At 46.4% G+C, this 24,420-nt stretch overlaps 1 protein-coding gene across 1 annotated transcript; it reads right to left on the reverse strand.

The window, feature by feature from the left end:
• Positions 1–756: 756 nt before the first annotated feature.
• LRRN1 (leucine rich repeat neuronal 1) lies at positions 757–18,201 on the reverse strand. Its single transcript, XM_085072244.1, has 2 exons — positions 17,959–18,201; positions 757–4,621 (listed from the first exon to the last, which is right to left on the reverse strand). Exon 2 carries the CDS (start codon positions 4,386–4,388, stop codon positions 2,238–2,240), a length of 2,151 nt encoding a protein of 716 aa, XP_084928370.1. The 5' UTR covers positions 4,389–4,621; positions 17,959–18,201; the 3' UTR covers positions 757–2,237.
• Between the last annotated feature and the right edge of the window lie 6,219 nt (positions 18,202–24,420).

Here is a 24,420-nt window from a genome sequence, read left to right on the forward strand (position 1 = left end):
CAGAAGAGATCTCAGTTTAATTCATCATGCCTGCAGCTTTAAGGTTAGAACAGAATATACACAAGATGATAATTATTGCTCTGAAGCTCTTCTGGAGAAGGCAGCATAAAGAAATGTCCCATTAACATTAAAAACAAATCCAGGAGAAGGTGATGAATAAATGCTTTCACCCTGTTACTTTTCTCCATGATCAAAAGATACTTGCCTAACCCCAACATCTAATTGTCACACAATTAAAAAAGTATGAGATCTCACAAACATAGAGAAGATTGTGTGTAGCAGCATAAATACTTGATTGAAATGCATAATTAATACCTTCACTCAGCCTCGTGTTGCAACACAAGACCATCAGGGCAGGTTCTTCAAGAGATGGACTCAAGTTTTTGCAGCTGATGAGTTGAGCTATGGTGGTAACTTTTCACTTTCACACAATGAAAAAGAAGTTTGTAGCTTATCTGTAAGTTTTGGGGGGTTTTTGCATATATTTGAGAAGCCAATGAGTTAAACAACTTCCCACAGTCCCAAACCCCAGGCATGCCCATTATTGAACATTTAACATTTACTTACCAAGAACTTACTTGGTGTGTAAAAATATGTAAAAAATTGCACATAGATAATGGTGATAAGGTGTAGAAACTGCTGTGCTTGTTGCTGTGGGGTGTTGGTGTGATGTGTTCACCAGAGCCCACCCTGCTTGGGACTGGTGGGTAGAACTTGCAGGGATTCAGAAAAGACAACAGACACCACTTGTGGAGGTTTGACTGTAAATGATGCCTTTATATTGTACCCAGTGCACACAGAACACTGCTGCTCTCTTTTACCACAGTAATTCAGGAAAATATTCAGAGTATGGATTGATTTTAAGCCTGTAAAAAATACAGTGCAGTTTTGGACCAAACATAACTGTCTTGGTAGTTTTAATTTCTGCTTTTGAAGGAACATTAATCCAATTATTTTTTTTTCACGTATATTCCAAGATTTCACTGGTTTATTTCCATTTGGTAGCACTGAGTTGGGGTTGGTTTTTTTGTTCTAACTGATGGTAATGACAGCTAAATGTCAGCTTCATTTCTATCTTAGCTCAGAATATAAACAGAAAAGTAAACAAAAGGGAAAATGTCCTGTTACACATTCTGTGAATTCTTTTTGTTGTGTACCCTATGCCAAACAGTTTTGATTCTGCATGTGACTCTCAGTCCAAAAGCCATGCTGAGACATTTTTCTCATTATATTATTTTCTGTATTTTGCCTCTAGTGCAGAGAAAACACTGTTATTAACAAAAATGCATAAAAAACCTGAACCTGGAACTTCCTTTCATCAAGAAAAAACCCCACGATATTTTTATACAACATTTTGGGTATATTTTATGTCAAAACATGATCACTAGTCAAACTAGTGATATCTAAACCCAAGACATTACTGTGGCTTATAAAATAAAAAAAAATCAGAACAAAACTAAATTTATTATAGCTCTGCCTTCATTAAACACCATGTGTTGGTGATTTAAACACAACAAAACTCTAGTAATTCTTCAAAAGTGTCTACTAAATAGAATAAAAAGAATAAGAGAACAATTAACATTTAGTCTGTTACATTAAAAAATTGGATGTACACATTCCTATTGCCTGTTAGCTTTACCTAAGCCTTCAACTACTACAAAAATAATAATAATAATAAAAAAGAAAACTCATTGTTGAAAGTCAAAAACATTCAAATCAGTTGATACAACATTACAGTACAGTCAACTAACATCATTCAGGGTCTCCTTTTCTCAGGGTAGAGTCCTCAGCCCAGGGTCACAAACCTAGTTCACTGCAGGTCCAAAACTGAGGGTCAGCTTGGTGACATTCTGTCCCCACGATGGCTTTGGGAGCACAGGGCAGGCTCTGTCAGAACCTCGGGCTCACCCAGCCTCTCCTCCTTTTTATTCAGCACTGGAGTTAGGACAGCGTTAAGTTTAGCAAAAGAACTAAAAAAAAAAAAAAAAATTAAAAAAAAAAAGAGAGGGAAAATAATAATAAAATAAACAGAGACTTGGAAGCTAGGTGAAGCTGCCATTTGTGTCAACCCATTGCGATACGCTATACTAAAAAATCCTGAAATATCCACCTGTCCTCACCGCTCTGCCACAGACTAGCAAAGTCAAAAATACAAAAGTCTTCAACTCGTCGTTTTTGCAGAATAAAGCAAAAAAGTCTTTGTGCTCCTTACTACCAGAAGCAAAATATCCTCTGAGTTACCACATGTAATAGCTTCTGGATGTGTCGACTTGGGTCGGCTTGGTCTCTGCAGAGCCATCCTTGTCTTTTTCACTGTCACCTTCCCAGAGATTAATAAGTGGAGGGTAGAGCTCATTCAGGGGGATTGAAGAGGTCTTTTGCATATATTTTTTCAATGAGTGGTGGTAGTTTTTTCTCTTAAACCTTTTTGCAATATAAACAGAGACGGAGGCGAGGCTGATGACAGCAAACATGGATCCCATCACCGCCGCCAGGGCCGTGCTGGTCTCCTGGTCGGAAATATCCAGCGCGAAAGCCGCGTTTTTGGTTGTGACGTTGACACAGGACCTCTGTGTTTGCTGGTGGATGTTGGACACTGTCAGACACACTTCATAATCTGTAGAGGGTTGTAAATGCGTGAGGTTGTATTCGTGGACATCCACCGGGACCCTGGCGGTGTAGGTGATGTGAGGGTTGTCAATCTTCATCGTGGCCGACGACCATTTTAAATTGGAAGTCATGACGTTGGAATTGACTTTCCAAGACACCAGGATGGAATGGGACTCGGCTTGTTTAACGTAGATTTTCAGGACCTGGGTGCCATCCAGGAGTGTCCCATTGACCCGGATGGTGGCGACCCTTGTGTCAGCCCCTTCTATGTTCTGAGCAACACACGTGTATCTCCCAGAATCTTCCACCTGGATGTTGGAGATTTCCAAGGTGCCCTCACTGCTCAGCTTGTATTTGTCAGAGAGGCTTTCCACGGTGACCTTATTGCCCAGAGGGGTGACCCAGTAGATTTCTGGCTCAGGTTCGGCCATGGCCCGGCAATCTAAAAACACCGTCATGCCGATGTCCAGGTTTAGGTGATTGGGAAAGGTCTCGTGAGAGATCATTGGAAGACATTGCTCGTTGGAATCCTGGATCAGCACCTCCTTCACCTGCTGCCCCCGGTACTCCGGAGGCATGGCACAGAACATGGAGAGAGGCTCCATGAAGCGGATGTTGGTTTTGTTGGAGTTGATCCAGTGGATGACGCAGTCGCAGCGCAGCGGGTTGGTGTGGATGCTGATCTCACGCAGGTTGGGCAGCGATTCCACCGTCTTTTGGTAGACTGCATTCAGGGCATTGTTGTTGAGCATGAGGCTCTCCAGGGCGGGGACGTTGCGGAACGCCAGGCGATGGATGTAGGACAGCTTTGGGTTGTTGGTGGCTTCCAGCTTTGTGAGTTCAGGCAGGTTGTCCAGAGCGTACCTATCGACAGACACGAGCTCTCCCATGTTGTTGATCCCAAGCTCTTTCAATCTGAGCATGTTTTTAAAATCCCCTTCTTGAATTTTATGAATTGGATTTTTGTTGAGATCCAGGAATTTTAAATTGGGAACTTTCTCAAGTGCAAGCTGAGGAACTTTTACCAACTTGTTGTCATAAAAGGAAAGACTTTCAAGACTATCCAAGCCTACTAAGGCATTGCCAGGAATGTCTGTGAGGTACATACCTGCCAAAACTAGACTCCTTAAGTTTGAGAGTGGTTTGAAATTCATATCAAGTATTCCAATCACTGGGTTTTCTCCAATCATGAGAATCTCTAAGTTGGGAGTAGAATCAAACCAACGGCTGTCAATAACCTTTAATTTGTTGGAGTTGAGGTGTAACCTCAGGAGATTTTTCAGGCCAGAGAATGCGTTTGCAGAAATGCTGCTGATCTGGTTGTGATTGATGTAGAGCTCCTGCAGATTGCAGAGGTCTTGCAGGCAGTAGTCAGTCATCTCCGTGATCTGGTTCTCCTCCAGGTGCAAAGTGGTGAGTTGAGTGAGATTGGAGAGCCCCACATCTCTGATACTTGTGAAGTTATTTTGTGAAAAATCCAATTCTGTTAAGTTAAACAGCTGCTGGAGTTCGTCTGTGGTCTTTGCAATGTTGTTGCTTTGTAACAGAAGGACTTGAGTGTCGCTGGAGAGGTTGCTGGGGATTTTTGTTAACCGGAGGTCGTTGCAGTCAACTGTGGTGGCTTCCCTGTATGTTGACTGTGGTGTAAACCAGGGCCTGATTTCACAGACACAAAGCTGTGGACATTCGTTGCTCTGTATGGAAGACTCAGTTAATGAATTCGTTAACAATTCTAGCACCAACTGGCACACAGTTAAAACAACTCTAACCTTTGCCATGCTGGCCAGCTGAGGGAGTTCAGCTCCCCAGCACCCTAAAATCCCCACAGAGGGAGAGGGTGATCCCCTGTCAGACAGCAAATGTAAAGCTTGACGTTTAAGGTGAAAGGCTTGGACATCCGAAAGGTGAAAGATGATTTTCTGAGCTTAGAGAAGTTAAGAAATGCTCTGGAGACTCTCTGCTGCTCCTTGGTGCTTCAGAATCTTCTGCAAATCAGTGCCTGAGGATGGTCCTGAAAGCAGATTAGGGTATATGTTATGCTCAGTTCATATACAGTTCATCTATTATTTAGTTTCTTCAACCTTTAAAAAAAATTCTGAAAACAATCATTATTTTAACAGTAATTTCCCACAAAAATCCCAATCTGGTATAGGTAAATTATGTGGGTTTGGAACTCTCTCCTACTTGGGGTTTACATGAGAAATGTCTGTGAGTGAATTATCTAAAAATAAAACTTTGGGATACCTTTCAGTTTTACTCTGCAGGATTTGTTTGGATGTCTTTGGAAATGCTAAGGATGGAGGATGTGCTGGTGAGCAGGTGAGGTCTCAGAGCAGTGTCACTGCTGTCCCTGTCCCCAAGGCTCAGGTTTCAGGCATCTGCAATTAAGGCTCAGGAAGCTCTTGGTTTAGAAGTTTGTAGCTAAATTCCTATGAACTTTGCCAAAATTCATCCGAGTTAATCAAATCGGTTCCAGATAACAGCTTAGATTTAATCCAGCTCAGCACCAAACAATAACAGTAAATTTGATTAAATGAACGTACTGCCCTTATTTCAGCTGTTTGTACTGCATTGTGATGGTATGAACCGTTCACCACAATTCCAAATTGCTGTGTAAGCTTCACATTTATATCTGCTTAGCCTGAAGTCCTTCATGCAAGAGTAGATTTAAATTAACCCAGCTGTGTCCAGGAACCTCAGAACATCTGGTGTATCGTGGGGCTTTAAACACAGATTCCAGGAAAATCTCATAGTAAAATCCTTCTCGTTCTCACTTCATTGGAAAATTGCTCTGGTGAGTGCAGTTGAGACTTCTCAAAAAAAGGGTTTGGTTTTTTATGTAACTAAAATAATCAGGTTGTGCTGTATGGACTTCCCATCCCTGGAATGTCCAAGGCCAGGCTGGACAGGGCTTGGAGCAGCCTGGGACAGTGGAAGGTGTCCCTGCCATGGCAGGGGTGGCACTGGATGGGATTTAAGATCATTTCCAACCCAAACCACTCAGTGATACCTGAGAGAACACAGTGATGAAAAACTGTAATAGCAGAAAGCAGGAAATCTCATCTTTTCAATTCAAATGTAGTGAAACCTCAACCAAGTCACAGCCCACAAAAGATGGTACTACATAAAATAATGAAACTAAATACAGCTTTAAAAAATAGGTTTAGAATACTCTGGAGAGAGGTGTCAGGAATGCCATTTATACAACACTTACTTCCAAATCTGATCATATTAAATAACGAAATTACCATATTTATTTTAGATTATGATGTAGTGCTGTAGGTGGAGCACAGCAAACAGCATTTTATTATTTATTTTTACATTGTTATTCTGTGGTTGTGCTTTGAAGGAGAGGAAAGAAGCACGGGAGCCAGAATGCATTTGATCCTGTTGAGTCAGATTTTCTCTCTGGTAGCTGAGATTTGAATGAAAACTGAGCAGACTCTGCTGGAGGGGGGAGACCAACTGTAGAACTAACATTCCTTCTCAAATAACTCCCAACTGATGGAAGAACTGAGTAAGACTGCATTAAAAAATAAATCCTAACGGCACCGTAATAGTAGGGAATATGTTAGCATGGAGTGATGAGGAGGCTGGCAGAGCTGAGCTGTGCTGACTCTGATGGATGCTTCCCTCCACAGCAGCACATTTGTAGCTGACCCAAAGCAGGCAGGGCTAGGAAAATTGATGGCATCTGAAGTTTAATTGATTTAATTGCAGGTTTTCAAATGGCAGCATTCTGCAGTTAATAATGCAGGCGGTGCCTTCCCCTGGTCCCAACCCCAGGCAGGTCCAGGAGGTGCTCTGGGCTGTCCCCTCACCTGGGATATGTCCCTGCTCCAGCTCTGCACTGCCCAGAGCAGGGACATTCCTGCCCTCAGAGTCTCCTGCACCTTCTCAGGGGACACAGAGAAGGGAGCTGGTGCCTTACAGAGCTGAGATCCCTAATGATGTTTTACTACTGACTTCACCCTGATGTAGCTGCATGAATCATGCAATGCTTTAAAAACCAAACTGCCTGAAAAGGACTTCAGAGGTTCTTTTTAAAATATGTAGGAGCATGTCTACATGTTGCAAAAAACCCCAAATTCGATCCTTTCTTTGTTGAATATTTATATCCTCTTACTTGCACGTTGCAGTTATTGTTCATCCTTGCTAAGGAGGCATTTCTGGGTTTATTGACCACAGTTCTGGGTTTATGATCACTGTAAATATATGATTTTACAAGTTCCTAGTGACTCGTTCTCTTCTGTAGCTATTTTCTACTGTGAACAGATTTAATTTGCTTTAACTGCAAGTGTTCTTTAGAAACAACCTGCTGTCTGCAGTCAGCCTCCCCCGGCCCAGGGCAGCTTGAATGAAGCTGGAAATGAAATTCCAGGGTAATCAAGAAGTGAATTCTGAGCAGCCCATTTCAGTGCTGTGCTGGTGTGAGTGGCAGCCCAGGGGCTGCAGCAGGAGGGACAATCCAATTGTGGGCTTTGGTTTTAGCCACTTGTGATGTGTTTTAGCTACTTGTGATGTGTAAAACCCCATCCAACTCTGATCAAAGCTGCACAGGAGCACAGCAGCCACCAAAAGCCATCCCTCTGCCCCAGGAGTCTCAGCTTTCCAGTCCTTCCAGCACTGACAGGACTGGCCCCACACAGCGCTGTGATGTTTGGTGTTGCAGATACTGAGGGTGTGAAGGAAAGCTTTTAGCATCCCCTGCCTTCCCTCTCGTTTGTTAAATTCATATTTTCTAGTGTTCCAACCCACGACAGCAGTTGTAACAGCTGGTAACTTGATATCAGCAGAAATAATGGCTAATTTTATGTGAGAGATATGGAGGGAATTATTTTACTCTGAGCTAACTAAATGCATTTTCCATGGCACTGCTCAGTACCCAGTGCAGTAAGAAACCACATTTCTGTCACCAGCAAACCCACAGCAGCTGGCAGAGGTGTTGGCTTGTTCCTGTTCCTTGAGGGCAGAAACAGGAGCATCATTCCTGTCTCCCATCCTGGAAATGCCACAGGGATGTTTGTCTCAGGCTTCCCTTTCCACCTAAGTTCTGGAAACTGGTTAATATTGAGAATTTGGCCCCAGAAATCATGAGGGTGGGTGGGAAGAGGTGTGCCTTTGCAAACAAGGCCCTGCTGGTGGCTCTTGAAGACTTTGGTTGGTTGGGTGATCAGAAGAAAAAGTACATTTAAGTGTCCAGTGCAGTAAGGGGAGAATATGAAGGGACAAGCATGAAATAAACTGTTCATTAAAAGTGTTCACAGTTAACCTGCCAACTAAAAAGAGAAGATATGAAACATTTTTGCTTGGTAATAGGAAAACAAAGTGGTGTCACTTCCCTGACAACTGTATTAATGGTCACTATTAAAATTCGCTGAAAAGAGAAACAATCTTGTTTGCACATGGATCTCTGTGATTTTGAAACAGTGATGCTGCCACAGCAAATCTTCCCTCTCCACAGTTACGTGGCTCATTCTTGCAGAATTTCTTTTATACTGCAATAGCATCAGCCCAGATTTTGGTCAGCAGCCACCTGCACTGAATGTGCCCAGGTAGAAGTTGGAGGGATCAGAGACACGAAGAAATCACCTCTGGCTAAGACAAGCAATTTATTCTGCAGTTGCTGTGAGCCAGAAGCACCCACTGATCCCCAGTTCCTCCCTTCTCCCTGCAGAAACCTTTTCCCAGGCTGAGCCTCAGTATGGAGCTGTGTGTTGGAAAACTGTCTGTTGTGCTAATGTCCTGCTAATGACTCGTGCAGCTTCCTGCATTCCCATCATCATCCTGGGGGAAAGCACTCAGGGAAAACCTGTGCAGCCTGGATCAGCTGGGATCCAGCAGCCCTGCCCAGGGATCTGAGCAGGGTTAGTGCCAAGCAGAACTGGCAAATGGAAATCAGGCTGGGATCAGTGCAGCTCCAGGCTCTGCTGTGTCCCTCAGCAGTGGGACAAGAGGAACTGGCAGGAACTGATGCCCAGGATGATGATGTTCCACCTGAACATGAGGCAGAACTTTCCTGTGCAGTGCCCAAGCCCTGAACAGACTGTCCAGAGAGGCTGTGGACTCTCCTCCCTGGGGATATTCCAGAGCCATCTGGGCACAGTCCTGAGCCCTGTGCTCTGGGATGGCCCTGCTGGAGCAGGGAGGTGACACCAGATGCCCTCTGTGGTTCCTCCAGCCTGACCCATCCTGGGATTCTGTGGAAGGAAGAGCCTGTTGGGAGAGAGGACACTGGAGGTTGGGCTGGAAAAGATCTGGGCTGCAGCTCTGTGGAGGTGAGGAGTCCACAAGGAGCTCAGGCTGGGATCACTGCTGGTTAAGGCAGCAGGACAGGTTGAAGGAAAGGGTTTTGTGTGTGTTGGGTGTAAAACCAGCCCTGCTCTGACCTTCAACAGGGCTTTTGCAGGTCTGTATCCACATGTTTTCTGTGGATAAAACAGGGACTGGTGCCAAGCTCAGGTGAGCTATCACCTCTGGCCAGGCTTTGGGAGGGAGAGGCACTGAAATAGGAGCAGCCAGGAAATCCCAGCAGTAAGCTCAACACTAACCCTGCTCTAAAACCAGGTTACTAAAGTCAGGTTTGCTCCAGTGGAGAGCAGCAGTGACCTTGTACATCCTAGAGGAAGAGCACTTGGAGTTTAATAACCAAGACTTTTACAGCCAACCCACGGAATGGGCTCCTTTCCCAGGAATTCAACTTACAAGTGCAATCCTGTGTATTTAGAAAATATTGAGGAATGGTACTTGATAGTAAGCCTTTTATAGTGAGGTTTTTAGAGTCTCCAGTGTCATCAGGAAATAAGCTATTTACAGGTGTGAGTTGTGGAAAACACAGAAAAATCGAGCTGAAAATGATGACAGTTGAAAGAGCTTGAAAAAATCTGAACGTGGGAGCTTGGTATTAAAAGGAAATACAGAAACAAGGGCCTGTAGGACATGTAATAATGGTATAAAGCCTCAAAACACAGCCTCAGGGATTTATAATATTTAAGGTTTGGGGTTTTTTTTCCCTGCAAATAATGCCTACTACTTCTCATCTGTACACACATTCCATCAAAATAAAGTCTTTGTTTAATTTTAGGGAAAGCTCTGGTGAGAAAGCGATTTGCTGTATCTCAAGACAACCTTAGCATGCTTTATCTGTGTTCCTTTGAAAAATACTACTCTTATCTCCACCAAAGAACTGCAAAGAGCATCCTATTCATAATGTCTGCGCTGCAGAAACAGCATATTACAGCTTGGAAATCTGTAATTTATTTGGGCTTTTGCTTTAAACCCGCATCTGATACAGTATTTTTCATTAAAATACTGAAGTAAATTTGCAGGAGAGGGAGAAATGGTTTTCATTCATAGACTGCTCTGGAGTAGAAGGGCTGGATCCCCTGCAGGGAGCAGCCACTGGGTACTGATGGCTCATCCAATCCACCAGAGAATTGCAACCCAGCGTCTGGCAACTGATGGAGAATCTCTCCCAGATTACCATTAACCAGTCGTGTTAGAAACATCAGGAATAACAGGGGTTTGCCAAACACTGGGTTGTCCAATTATAGAGCCTGTTTGTTTTTTTCCTTTAGGAAAGAAAAAAACCTCATAAAATCACTTCACAGCCTTGAAACCTAAAGGGTGAGATGTGTTTGTGCAGCAGGAATGTTCTTATGTTAGGAGCACAAATTGAAGAGATTGGGTTGGATGTTGGAGTAGAATTCCCTTCTGGTTTGTGGCTACTCTGAGAGCCAAGGAGCTGGGCCAGTGGAAGCAAAGTGTTAATAATAATAATAATAATGAAAGAAGAAGCACACAAGGAATATTTTTAACCAGGAGAAACAGGGATGCCAGAGCTCCACATGATTTTCCTGAAGTAACAGAAAATCCTCTTCCTCCCTTTTTGCTGACTGGCTTCTGGCAGTGTGATTATTTTGCTTCCTACACAGTTCTAGATCAAACTCCAGTTTGGTGAGTCACTCAGGATCCCCCACAGTTGGGAAAGACCCCAGTGTGTACGTGGTTGTTACTACCTCACAGGATGCCAAAAATCCCTGTGCTGAAACAGTGCCTGATAAATACAAACCAGAATGAGTCAGGAGCTCAGGAGGTATTTATAAATCAACACAATGCTGCTGGCTGGAGGGAAGGCATAAAGCTTGTTATTAAAAATTATATGTGCATGGAGCTTCAACTGCTTGTCTTCAGTCAAGAGGAAAGTTTGTTTTTTGGTCCTCATTACACTCTGTTTTGGTAATTCTGGTTCCTGTGGCTGTAGCATGCTTCAGCTTTTCAATTATTAGTGATTAAGTATTAAACTGTATTTTACTCTTAGCTTAGATCTATATCTACACACTTGTACATGTACTGTGCTGACACACACTGCAGCCCTTAGAATGAAACAGACTTTTATTGATTTTTTTCCCTGAGTTTTATGCTTATAAAATCCAATGCTCTGTTTCTGAGCTATATATATTTAAATGTGAATAGACCCATCTATTGAGTTGGCTGATATGGGAAGATCTGATAGGAAGGATTGTGAGCATACCACTAACAAAATAAATGGATTTAGCATGGGAGGTGCTGAGATCTAATAGAAAGGCTGTTAGCACCAAGACAAAGATCTGGAACTCAACCAAGCTGGGAAGGGATAGAACTAATTCCATTAAGTGGCCACAGATTTGGTTTGGAACTGCTCTGAACCAAGGCTTTCCTCTGACCTAAGAAAAAGGCTCTTTTCTCTCCAGTTCCACTGACATATTCCATGATCCTCCCCCTTCCCACAAGTCTTTCTGCACTTCTGCTGCTCCATGAAATGTGTTCCCCATCATTATTTCATTCCAAAATCATTGAGGTAGCATTGCCATGTGATCAGGAGAGCTCAGCCAGCTGGGAATGGTGGAAATGTTCACAGCCTGGATTTAACCATTTCTCTTTATCTCAAGTGTCACCTAAATTCTGACACTGTTTCATGCACAGAACAGCTGACAGTCTTGCTTTGAAAAATTCATGGGATTAAGAAAGAGAGAAAATCTGCCTCTTGCAGAAAGCAAATAACTTCTTTTCCTCTCAAAATTTTAGGTTACTGATACTTTATAGATAAAATCTTTACCTAATTAGAATGATTCATTTGGGCACAGTAATGTTGAATTTGTGTAAACCAGATTTGCACTCAAAGGGGGCAGAAAGAGAAAGGAAAATAGATTTGCCAATGAACTTAGAAAAAACACTGAACTGTTTTTATTTGGTGCCTTTTACTATGATGAACCCATTTCAAAGATCTGTTTTCAAGCAGCAATTGAAAAACTTCCTTTTTGCAACTGCTTGCTCACCTATGGCTAAGATAAGTTATTTTTCAATGCATTTACAAGTCACTGGTGGCTCTCTGGAACTATCAATATTTACTCTATTTCTGTTAGAATGATGGATCATTTGTAATTTAAAAATTTAACAAGGCCAATCAGTAGCTCATCTGCATCCCAGTAATTGTATTCAGCACATTAGCAAGGTATGAATTTATTAGATAGTTTTGGACTTGCTTAATCAAATAAATGATATGATGCATGAAATAACAGAAAATAAAGGATTCATTATATAAATGATAAACATTTTCCAATTACAGAAAGACAATCCAAGCTTTGCTTGCTATTTTATTAAAACATGGTAAAATGTTATTTTACCAAACTCTGGACAAGCTCAGGGATTCTCTCTGAATAACTTCTAGGTGTTTTGTAGAAGTTCCTTAGGATGGGATCTGTCAGATTGCAGTGGGGAGGAGGAACCCAGGGAGCATCTCCCATGAACTCAAACAGCCCCATGGCTTCTCCAGACCCTGAATGTTCTCTTTAAAACAGGATAAAATGAGCAGTGACCTCAGGGGAAATGCTGCAGGGAAGGGCAGAAGGTGGCAGTGGCAGGGCTGGAGCTCTGGGTTAGCTGCCTCACCACAGGTGGAGCTTTCCAGCCTGGAAAGTGTTTGTTGAGCATGGGGGACCCTGGTGTTGGTCTCAGCCTCACCTGCACGGTCTGTGGCACTGAAAGGTGTCTGTGGAAGCAGAATTTGGTGTTTCTGGCAGGTGATACCAACCCAGGGACAAGGAAGGTCAAACAGCTACCACACCCCACCCCACACCTTCCCCCTGGCCAGGTTCAGCTGTGCTGCTTTCCCACCCCACACTTGCCTTTGGCACCTCCTGCTTGTCACAAACCGACCCCTTTGGGGTGCAGCCAGTGCCTCCCAGCTGATGGCACAAGGGGGACGTGCCCACCCCAGCCAGGGGCCCTTTAGGATGTCCTCTCTGGTCCTGCACTGTCCCACTGGGGAGGAACAAGCTGTGAGTGCTCCTGGAGCATGCAGAGACCCCCCCAGCTCCTCCCTGGGGATTTTGCTCCCTTCCAGGCCCAGAACAGCCTTTCCCAGGAGCAGGGCAGGGGCTGCACCTCCCCAGTGGGAGCAGCAACCCCAAATCCTGCCTCATGCTGAGGAGCCAACCAGGCAAACCCTGCCAGCTACCTTCAGGGGGGCTTGCCTTCCAAAAGCCATTGGTTCTCCTGCTCTAATTCAAGCTGACAGATGCCCAAATTGCTGCAATCGCCAGAGTTAGTTAAATTAAATACCTGGAAAGGAGATGCTGACTGACAACCTCTAAAATTTCTAACTAAAACCCCTAAGTAAGGTTTGCCTCCGTGTTAAACTGCTTCAGGTTGGGAATTTGCCAGGGAAAATACTGCCCTGTGTGACCACTGAGGACAAAAGGGCAGCACCTCAAGAGAGAGAATTATGTAGTAAGGCTGCTGGACCCAATAAAATCAGGGAAGAGCTGTTTCTCCGTGGCACTTTTATAACTTCTGTGCATTCTCACCACAGCTCCCTGTTAAATATTTCAAGCCTGTTACTTAGACTTGCTTTGCCTTCTTGTTCTGTTAGTTAAAAAGAGAAGAAAAAGGCACTACTGCACTGCAAATACTCCATCTTTAGAAACTGTGCTGCAGGTAAAAACCAGAGCCTGTTCTTTTAATAATTCAGCCAGGTGGAGAGTCAAGGTATCACCAAATTCAGGTCTTATGAAACAAAAGGTGAAGTTATAAAAATACTTTGCAGGAGAAGGTAAGAGCAGAGACTAATTCCTTCCTCAGTGATGCCACAGACTTGTCCTGCCTTCACCAGGGGAAGAATTAGGCCAATTCAAAATAGGCCAATCCAGTATTTTTCTTCACTGCCATATGTAGAAAAATGAAAGACGATGTTTAAAGAGCAAAACAAGATTTGAAGAAAGTTGCAGGGTTTGAAGCAGCAATGAGTAAGAGAGTGAGGTTCAGAACTTTATCCTGGGGACCTCTCAGCCCTCCATGGAGGTGTGTTCAGCACCTGACCTCATGGAGTCCATTAGTGAAGGATTTAATTACTCAGTACAGGAAAAGAACGAGACTGGCAAAGTCTTTGAGTAACTCAAGCACAGCTGCAGTGGCTGTTTCTTATCAAAACTGTGCAGAACTGCAGCCCTCCAAATCCTAGAGAAACCCCATTATTTACTGCTTTATGGCGAACCAACAAAACTAATTCCTAAGCCAGCTCCATGATTTTCTTTGCTCTTGCCCATCTTTCTTCCCACAGAGGATAATTAATGGCAGAGACAAAACAGAGTATGGGAATATTTGCAGAAGGCTTTCTTGGGTTTCTGTGCTGGAGGAGCAGACACAGGGATCTGGCTCCTTCCCACCTCTCCACTCTCCCAGGAGCCTCCCAGGCACCACCAAACCTCCTAACACAGCAGAAAAACTATCCCAGCTCCAAAGTTCCCTTTTGTGCAGAACTCCCAAATTGTTTCGGAGAAAGACGTGTTTAAAGCCTGACCCTGTTAATGACTTAACTGCTCTGGAGCTCAGCCTGGAATTCCCAATTCCTGGGAGCCTCTTGGGTCTCCAGGATGGCAGTTCCAGCTGGGAGGGGATGCAGGAATCAGCCGTGGTGAGGCTGAAATGCAGGCGCCCTGTCCATTAGCCTTACACAAACAGAGGGGAGGAGGGCTGGATTTATGTGCTTCCAAAAACTTTTACATAGATTTTTCTTCAGTTCTGTGTCTACAAAATGTCTGCCAGGAAAAAAAAATCTGGAGCTTGGCAGGATGAAGCCTCACACGTGTATTGTTCGTGTAGCTATGGTAACCTACAAATGCCACCAGTGTTTCCATTTCATACACAAATGAGGGGACAGCTGTGGGGACCACATGTCTGCCAATGGAATAATATATGTGAACTAGGATGGCTTGGTCAGAAAATTACAACTCATCTATATTAATCAGGGCTTCAAAGAACAGGCACCTCCGTGGTGACAAAGTGCACAGGGAGACAGAGGGATTTTTATTTTGGAAAAGATTGGCTCCTCTGTAAATATTTTCAGCATGTTGCTACTTGGCTGGTTGAAAAATCAACTAAAATAAGTACTGTTCAACCAGAGCTTTTCTGTGAACATCTCTTAACTCTTTTCCTCGGGTTTTGTTTGTTTGGGGTCTTTTTCCTGATGCCTGATCCCTCTCTGAGCCTGACACAAAGTCTGACCTGGCACCAGGCAAGTCACTCACCTGGGGCAGGAGCAGCTCCAAACGAGGCAGAAATAATGTGTCACAGAGCTTTGGGAACAAACACCCTATTTTTGCTCATTGATATCATTAACGGAAATAGGAGCTTAAAAAAATTCATGTCAAGAAATTTTAAAAAGATGATTTAAAAATAGTGTCTATATGAACTTGAAGTATACATCATCCCTAACAACAACAAAAAGAAATCTGCAGACTCAATAATGCAAATAAATCCCCTTTCCAGTGAATATTAAGCTATGCAAGCTGCAGCAGCAATACATGACCGCTGCTGTTATGATTCATCCAAGGTGTTTTAAGCGTCCCTAAAAAAAAAAAAACAAACCCCACGGAGCAGGGATTTGCCGCCCTCCTTGGCAGCAGCAGCCAGGCGGATGCAGCAGGAATCTAACACGCCGATTAGGAAAAGTTTTCCCTTCCTTCTGCAGTGCCACGCTACTGTATCGGAGCGAAACAAAGGCTGCAGCATCTCCTCCTCCGCCCGCGGCAGCCAGCCGGGCTGGGAGCGACCGGCACGGGGGTGTTAGGGGATGGGGATGGTGATGAGAGCTTTAACCCGAGCTCATTGAAATGATCCCATTTGCCCCACGAGCTGGAACCATAAATACACACAGAGAATCACGGAATCGCACACTGGTTTGGGTTGGAAGGGACCTTAAATCCCATCCAGTGCCACCCCAGCCATGGCAGGGACACCTTCCACTGTCCCAGGTGCTCCAAACCCTGTCCAGCCTGGCCTGGGACACTGCCAGGGATCCAGGGGCACCACAGCTTCTCTGGGCACTCTGTGCTCTGTTCCCTCTGAGGTTGTTTGACCCCTGGTCAGTCAGACTGAACAGAAGTTTCTTTTTGCAGCCTGAATTTGGAGATGCTTAGCATTATTTATGGCAGTAAAATAAGGTCCTTCACAGTTTGCATCAAAAAGTTGTTATCCTTTTATAATTGTACAACTTGATGCAAAATCCTATTTCCTTTAATGATCAGTAGTGTTATCATGTCTGTTCTAAGTAAATGGAAAAGGCTTTATAGTCATCACAGTAACTGGTCTATTAAAGTCCAAAATGCCTACTGGGAGAGATAATTTTATATGGACTCCATAAAATGTTGTGCAGATAACTTTGAAGTGCCGAGGTAAAAGTTAAACTGGAGCTCCTGTCCCGAAGCAGTGGCACAACCCGAGGCTGCAGAGCAGAGGGACAGGGACAGCAGGGGCTGTGCCCCAGCCCAGGGGTGACAGCCCATGCACTGCCCGATTGTTCTGGGCACAACCATCCTGCTCTCCTCACTACTCCCATCTGGGAAGCTTCGTGCATTGCTTTGTGTCGCTCTCAGCGTGTGTGTCTTCTAGGTTAATTTTAATTCTGACTTGCAAGACTTTGGGACACAGTTTGGGAGGATCCTTTGAGCACAGTGGGACTGATGCTGAGTGTGCCTTCAGTCATTCGAAGCTCTGTGACCTCCCTGTGTGTGCATCTGAGCTCTTTGCCAGAACAGGTCTTGTCTGGAAATAGTAGGTTCCTTTTATAAGGACCCTTTAAGTCCATAAGGAAAAGACTTGAAGGTTCCCAAAGTAGTTTTTATTGAAGGGAGTCATTACTTGGGAGCTATCGCACAGCTCCAGGACAGAAACAGAAGCACCCTGTGCGTGATCTCTCGCCTTTGGACAACATTATTGCCTACTGTGAGTTTAATTGTTACTTTCCCTTCCATCGCCTCGTGGGAAATGCGCACCGAGCCAGCGATGGGGGAGAGAATAACTTGGGGGAGAGCGAGAATGGCAGGCGAACATCTGTTGTGCGGCCCCGGCAGGGCTGAGCCGGCGGCACAATGCGCCTGGCTGCTGTCCCTCCTCTCCAGAGAGCAGGGGCCGCGCTCAAAGGGCCTTTGACAGGGGCGACAAAGGGGCGGCAGCGGGGCTGGTCCCTTTGTCCGTGCGCGGCCAGCCCGGGGCCGAGGGACCCCCAGCCGCGGGGGAAGGACAGAGCTGCCGCTGCCCCGCGCCTCTCCCGCACCTTTTAGCGACCGACTTCCCAGCAGATGCCCAAAGCGCAGGTGCGCTGCAGCACGGACCGGCGGAGCATCCCTGCCCGCCCTGCGCTCTCGCCGGCGGTCCCGCAGCCCCCCGGGTGCCCAGCGCCCGCAGCGCCCCGCGCACAAAGCCCGCGGCCGCGGGAGGAGGGCGGCGGAGCGCGGCCCCGCTCACACTGCGCCTTTATGCCGCTTTCTGAAGGGCCATTGTCACACTGAAGGCTCCTTGTCTCCTCGCATTCCTCCGGGTGAATGGATGAGGCAGGACATCTGCCGGGATCCGCTCCCATTCGCATGCAAATGGGGGACGCGGGCAGCGCTGCCGCACCGCCGGCCCCGCGCCCACCGCCGCCAGCCCGGACCGGCGATCGCCCCCCCGCAGCCCCGATTCTCCGCAAACCGGCCCGGGAACAGCGGGGCGCTCGGCAGGGAGGAGGAGGAGAGGAGAGCGATGCTGCAGCCGAACGCCCGCAGCCCCGGAGGTGTTAGGCGGCCGCAGCCCCGGGGCGGTCCCGGCGCGGTGCGGAGCCGCCGAAAGCCCGCAGCCCGCGGGGACTGCCCCGCCAGCCCCGGGGGGCACCGGGGGCACGTCCGCCACCGCAAACTTTGCTCTCTCGCCGGGCTGCACCGCACATCGCCGCATCGCGCCGCACACCCCCGCAGCCCGGAGCGGAGCCCTCGCACCCGCGGCGCTCCCGCAGCCTCGGCTCCTTCCCCCGAGCCTGGCGGACGCACTCACCGCCGGCCGGGCGCTCCCACGGCTGTCCCCCGGGGCTGCACATCCGCTGCTGCTGCCGCGGTCCCACCGCGCCGGGATGCGGGGAGCGGTGGGTGGATGGACAGACGGATGGATGGATAGATGGGCGGGTGGATGGATGGGTCGGTCCCTCCGTGCCTGCTGCCCGCCCCCAGCCCAGCGGAGCGGCAGCGCGGTGCCGGTGCTGGTGCCGGTGCGGAGCCGCCCGCTCTGAGCCGCCGCCGGCGCGCACCTGGGAAGGCGCCGCGGGTCAGCTGACGGGCCGCGCTGCCATTGGCTGAGCCGCGCGGCCGCACCGGCTGCGGGGGGCGGGGCGAGACATGGACACGCCCACGGACACGCCCCCTCGGGGCCCCGCCCACCGGGCTCGGGGTGCGCTCGGTGATGCGAGCATCGCTCGGGTACGGGGTGAGCATCCATCCCTGCCTTCTGTGGGGTGAGCATCCATCCCTGCCTTCCTCCTGTGGGAGCCGGGGTGAGCACCCATCCCTGCCTTGTGTGGGGTGAGCATCCATCCCTGCCTTCCGTGGGGTGCGGGGTGAGCATCCATCCCTGCCTCCCATCCTTCGGGTCCAGGGTGAACATCCATCCCTTCCTTCGGATGCACGGTGCACATCCTTTCTTTCCATCCTTTGGATCCAGGGTGAACATGCCTTCATTCGTTCGGATCCAGGGTGAACATCCATCCCCTCCTTCGGATCCACGGTGAACATCCCTTCCTTCCTTAGGTTTCATCATTAACAGCCCCTCCGGTGGCACGCACGTCCCTGGCACACACCCTGCAGGTCACTGGCGCTGACCTGACGAGGAGCAATGTCACCATCCCAATACAGAGCCTGTGTCTAAAGCAGAGCAGGGACCTGCTGGGTAACTTCCCACCTACCCTTTGAATCCTGGTTCTAAATTTTTTCAGACTTCATTCAGAGTGACACAAAGGTGTAGTGAGAAAATACTGTGGCCTGCCAGGATTCAAACACTTGGGCTTCTGGGCTCTGTAGAAAGGCAAACCTTGAGCCGAGAGGGTGCTGGCACTGCCCAGGCTCACCAGAGAGTGGGCACAGTCTGAGGCTGCCAGAGCTCCAGGAGGGTTTGGACAGCGTGGGATTGTTGGGGTGTCTGTGGAGGGCCAGGAGCTGGACTGGATGATCCCTTCCCACTCAGGATTCTGTGATTCTGTGAACTGTAAGAGTCGTTTGAGCCTGAAACTCAAGGATTTTAAGGTGTCTGTGTAAGCCCTCTGATATGTTTGGCTGCCCCTTCTCTCCTGGTTTTCTGCCTTGCCTCTCTTTTCAGTTATCTTAGTTTGGAGTTATTGACTTACACATTTCCCCATGTTTTCTTCACATGACCTTGGTCTTCACCCACTTCTCTGGCCAGGTTCCCAGGGTGCCCTGGCTGAATCCTCACATTGGAACTTAGGTACAGTTTTAGTCTGTGCTAGACAAGGAGTCTGTGGCTGAAGTTGTGGCAGGGCTACAAAAACCGGCTTTTCTTCATACCTTAAAATCCTTATTTGCTGATTTTTTTATTATTCACTTCAGCAACAGAAAGGAAATCAGTGGCAGGATGGTGCTGTGCTGCCTCATGCCCTTTATTAAGCTAATGGGAATCCTGTGTTTCTCAACAGGCACCTGTGATACTTTTATTGATAGATGCCCCAAAAGCACATGGGATATTCTTCACTCTCCTGCTCTGCACAAAGCATTGCAATCCCATGGGCAGAGTTTGCTGAGCACAACCTGGGTGAAAAGGCCCTGCTGCCCGTGACAGGCAGAGCTCATCATCTCCTCCAGGCATGTCCTGAAGTGCCACTTTCTTAGGAAATGGTTTTAAAGCTTGGTTTAACAATTTTTAATACGAGTTAACAACAAGTTAAATACGTAGCAAATACGGTTTGCAGTTAATGCTTCAGATTTCCTCCTGAGGCCATGAATTTTTTTCTGAGAGCACAGAAGGTCACTTGGGTAACAGTAAAAGTGAAGTTTTTCATACATAAGGAAATTGAATTTTCAGAATGAACTCATCAACGTCGTGCAAAGAGACAGTTTTCCTTTCACAGGGGCTGTTCTCATCCGTCCGGATGTTCCTTTCCCATCTATCACTTATTCCTGATGTGGAAATAATGCAATAGCAGATGCCTCTTGGAAAACCCACAGTGCTTTGAATGGCTTCAGTTCTTTGTTTCAGGACAGGGAATTTATTTTCACTTTCTCAACAGAGCAGATCCATCCTCGAAAGTCATAAACCTGATGGACCTAAAATCTCCCTGCAAACAAAAAGGAGGAGAAATACAGCGAGCATTAAAATTTTACAGTCTTAAGCTGCTGTCTTCATTTCTTGGCAGTTTTCACAACATCAAAACACCAGGAATGAGAATAATGTTGAGGTGGAAGTTAAAACATCTTTCATTCCTACAGGCTGCAAATGAGTGTCTTAGTGCAGGAAAGAGCTAAATGAGTTGATGGCTTAGCCAGGGTTTCTCTCACAGGCTGAGAGGTGCCAGCAGCTCAGGAGGAGCTGCTGCAGGACCTCCTGGTGTGAGGGGAAGGTTTGCACTGAGGCAGAATGGCAGTGGATTTTCCTCTCTCTGGCATCTCTCATGAACTGCATGAGCTACAAGCCCTGCCAGTACTTTCCCATCAGGCAGAACTGAGTACTCTTCCAAAACATTCCTGCTCAAGTAGCCTTAAAAGAGAAGATCCCAGGAAAACAGGAGATTTCCCACTTTTTGGACTTTTTGATTGCCTCTTTGTTCTCATCTTTTCTCCTCCTGTGCCCTCTGGCTTCATCCCCTTATTCCTCCATTGTCTTTGCATTCAGCTGCTTTCGTGGTTCATCTCCATCTCCAAAAGTGCTGTGAAAGGAGTGTGACATTTGCTGCTGTTCCTGTGCCCACTCCTGTTCCTGCCCTGGACCCGTTGGCAGCTCTGGGACAGAGACCTGCTTTGGTTCTGTCCAGAGCCTCCTTTCTGTGGGACCAGGCCTTTAAACCTTTAAGAGGGTCTAAGGTTGGATAATAATAAAACAATAGAGCCCCGGGTGACCTGTCACGCACATCCCTGCCTTTTCTCTCTGGAGCAGACATCCTGCCATTAAGCTGCTTAACATCCTGAGTGTGTGCATAATCCATTTCCCTGAACTGTGCCATAGGATTCTAACGTGCCTTTCTCTACAGAAATATAAACTGGGAAGTGATAACAAGTGGCAATGACAGGTAGAAGGGGCATCATTGAAAATAAAAGGCACTTGCTAGCTGCAGGTGAAAATCTTGCTCTGTCCTAACAGCAGCAGGTCCTGATGGATGGGAGATCAGAATAAGCCTGTGGACACACTTTACAAGAGTCAGAATTTCTGGAGGAGAAGAATGATTCTTGCTGAAGACTGATGTGTGAGTTTAGCAGAGAAAGAGATATTAGAGTTTGTGTGTTGTGCCAGCAGTTTCTTGGTGCAAATGACACTTTTTGTCAGCCTGGTGAGGTTTCTCCTCTCTCTGGTTTTGGATGTGGACACTGATTTTCAGAACTGCCTGAATGTGCTGATTTTCTTCGGAAAGGTACCAGCACAGCACATGCAAATCACCCATGAGAAACTCTGTAAGCCAATGACCAATTACCTCAATAACTGGCTATTTGCATAATGCATTCCCAATTATGCATGCGGCTATGATAATTGCATGCACAACTGCTGTAAGTGATTGCAGGTGCAGCAGTGTGGCTGATCACGTGTGCATGGACTGCACAAACATCTGGGTGTGAGCAGCAGCCACAGCAGCACCACAGAGCTGCTCCACACACAAGGATTTCAGGCTTTGTTTTGTCCCAGGAAGATCCTCCCCCCCGGCTGACTCCCTGGAATTGCATGTGTTTTCCAGGAGAAATGAAGCAGCTCTTCACTAGCAAAGGCTGCTGTGGCTCACCCTTGCTGTTAGTGACAATGTGGAGGAACATCTGGATGGTTTTATATAGGGAATTCTGTGATAAGGAGCTAAAATGACACCCAGCAGTGTTTCTAAAGCAGGTCAGTCATTTCACACGCTATTCCATCTCACTTCTCTTATGTATTATTAATTGGGAAGCTTTTCCTTTTGGTTGATGTATCTTTCCCCAAATGATCTGTTGTGTGAATGTTTCATGAGGGAGGGACTCTAATCTGATTTTGTCACTTTGCAAGGAACCCCCCAAAGCTTCTTAGAAAGCTAAAGCTCCTTAAAGACAATTGAGGAGTTTCATTGCAAGCACATCATTTGTATTTATTGCAGGAGTAAATGGCATGGAACTCCTGTCCACTCCAGTCCTGTCATGTGCTAATGGCTGAACACCCATGGAAACATTTCTTTGCATCTCCTGGTACAAGAAGTGATGCTCTGTCTCCACTCAAAGCCCTGCTGTTCCCAGCCATCCCGGAGCAGAGGTGCAGCACAGACAGGGCTGCTCTTACAGGCATGGGCTTAACTCAGCTCTTAAGGAGCTGAATTTGTAACTCCTCATGACCAGGATGTGAAGAATCTTCTCTGGACAGCAGAGAATTTTTCCTTCCCACCCACTCAGCTGCTGCTTCCCATATGCCCAGCTCAAAACCCAGCTCCTGGCCCCCTTTTCTACCCCCAAGCTCTCCACTGTGAATATTTTGACCATGTCAAAGAATTCAATATTTCTTTTTAAGTATTTTTTCCTCTGTCTGGTTTGTTGAAACCTTCTTAGTGTGAAATTAACTTGGAAACTCCTGTACCTGAGAAGGAAGTGAGCTCCATCTGTAGCTCTACATCTGCTCTGTACTGAAAAATCCCCAATGAGGTCTTCCTTAGACAAACTAAGATCTTTTTAACTCAGTATTTCTGTGCATTAACATTGGGTATAGCACCTCAGTGATGGTGGTTTGAGGATTTTTTCCTGATTTGGTGTAAAATAAATGAAATTCCTCTGCAGTATGCAAACTTACATATTTAATATCTTGCCTGTACATTTGCTGCATAGTGACATGTTTAAAAAGCCAAACACACCAACCCCATCCTTTATTGCCTTCCATCTACAGACAAAGGTCTGTGCTCAGGAAAGAGCAGCATGAAGGTCAAAGGTTTGTGCTCAGGAAAGAGCAGCGTGAAGGTGAAGGAGGTAAAGCAGTTGCTTTGTCCTTCCCACGTGTGGGGAAGCATCAGAGGCTGCTGGAAATCCATTTTACTCAAGGAATCAGTGATGTGCAGCGAAAATCTCGTGCTCATGGTCAATGGGTACAACGGGAATTTGGAGACCTGTATGTATTAATGAATTGTGTGTGTGTGCTGGGAAGGACTCTTGTAGCAGGTACAGTGATAGTTCTATTTTAAATAGAAATGATGTTAGCTGCAAGCTTGTCCCTTGGATGTGAGGGAGGGTGACAGCTCCTGGAGCCCAGAGGAGCCCTGGGCTGGTACCTGGCAGGGATGAACACAGAGGGAGCTGGCACAGGAGTCACCTGGGCTTTTCCCTCTGGAGTTACCATTCAGCTACACACACGGGCAAGGCCTTGGCTGAGCTGTCAAACTGCTGCTCCTCTGGGAAATGAGGGATCACAGGGTTTGAATTTCCCTCTCTCTCCTGTCTGATTGTGGTCCCTCAGTCCCCACAGTCCCCATGGTCCTTTTCCCAGCAGGAAGCACAGACATGCTCTGAGAACTGTATTTTACATGGCTTAGCCTGAACTGTAGCTCTCTTAATACAAAGATAAACAGAATTTAAATTCAGTTTGACCTTCTGTGGCAGCTGTGACAAAGCGTGGCATGTCTGAAGTCTGGATACAATTATTTGGAATTGCTAAACACCACACTTCAATCGTGACCTTTAGCTGGCACCGAGGCCAGAGGAGGGCCCTGAATTTAACTTCTGAACTGCAAATCACCCCTTTGGAAAGAGACTTCAGATTCCATTACAATCACAGGGAATGGCTGAAAGCGTGTGGAAGCTATAAGCAAAATATTTATTTTACACACTTGTCTGCATTTAAGCCATAAATCTGTCTACTATGAGAGTGTTTTACTGGTGTAGAGAAGACAAGTAAGCTGAGATCATAGCAGACATGTCCTATAAGGCTTTACTGAAAATCATTGCTTTTTAATCCCTTTATCCCTGTTATTTCCTACCACTGTGAAAATCCAGCGGCAGGGAAAGCTGGCACAGTGTAGGACAGATGCATAATATGTAATGCTAAGCAGGCAAAAATCCCTCTGTTTGTGTAATGCTCCAAACACATTAGAAATGTCAATGTTAGTGCTGCGTGGCCTAAATAAACACAAAGAAATTATCAATACTCAGCTGAGTATCACACACCTTTGGGCTACCCTTGTTGGATGTGGTGCCTTGATATCAGTGGGTAATTTTCTAATTAGTCAGTGGAAAATGGCCCTGCTTATGGCAGGGGGTTGGAATGAGATGATCTGAAAAGTCCAACCCAAACCATTCTCCATGATAA

The sequence above is a fragment of the Lichenostomus cassidix genome, chromosome 12, assembly GCF_008360975.1.
Source record: "Lichenostomus cassidix isolate B80296 chromosome 12, HeHo_3.0, whole genome shotgun sequence".
In the NCBI taxonomy this organism is placed as follows: Eukaryota; Metazoa; Chordata; class Aves; order Passeriformes; family Meliphagidae; genus Lichenostomus; species Lichenostomus cassidix.

Excerpts from the sequence above, each read along its gene's own strand:
- LRRN1 (XM_085072244.1), bottom strand. The coding sequence starts at position 4,388 with ATGGCAAAGGTTAGAGTTGTTTTAACTGTGTGCCAGTTGGTGCTAGAA.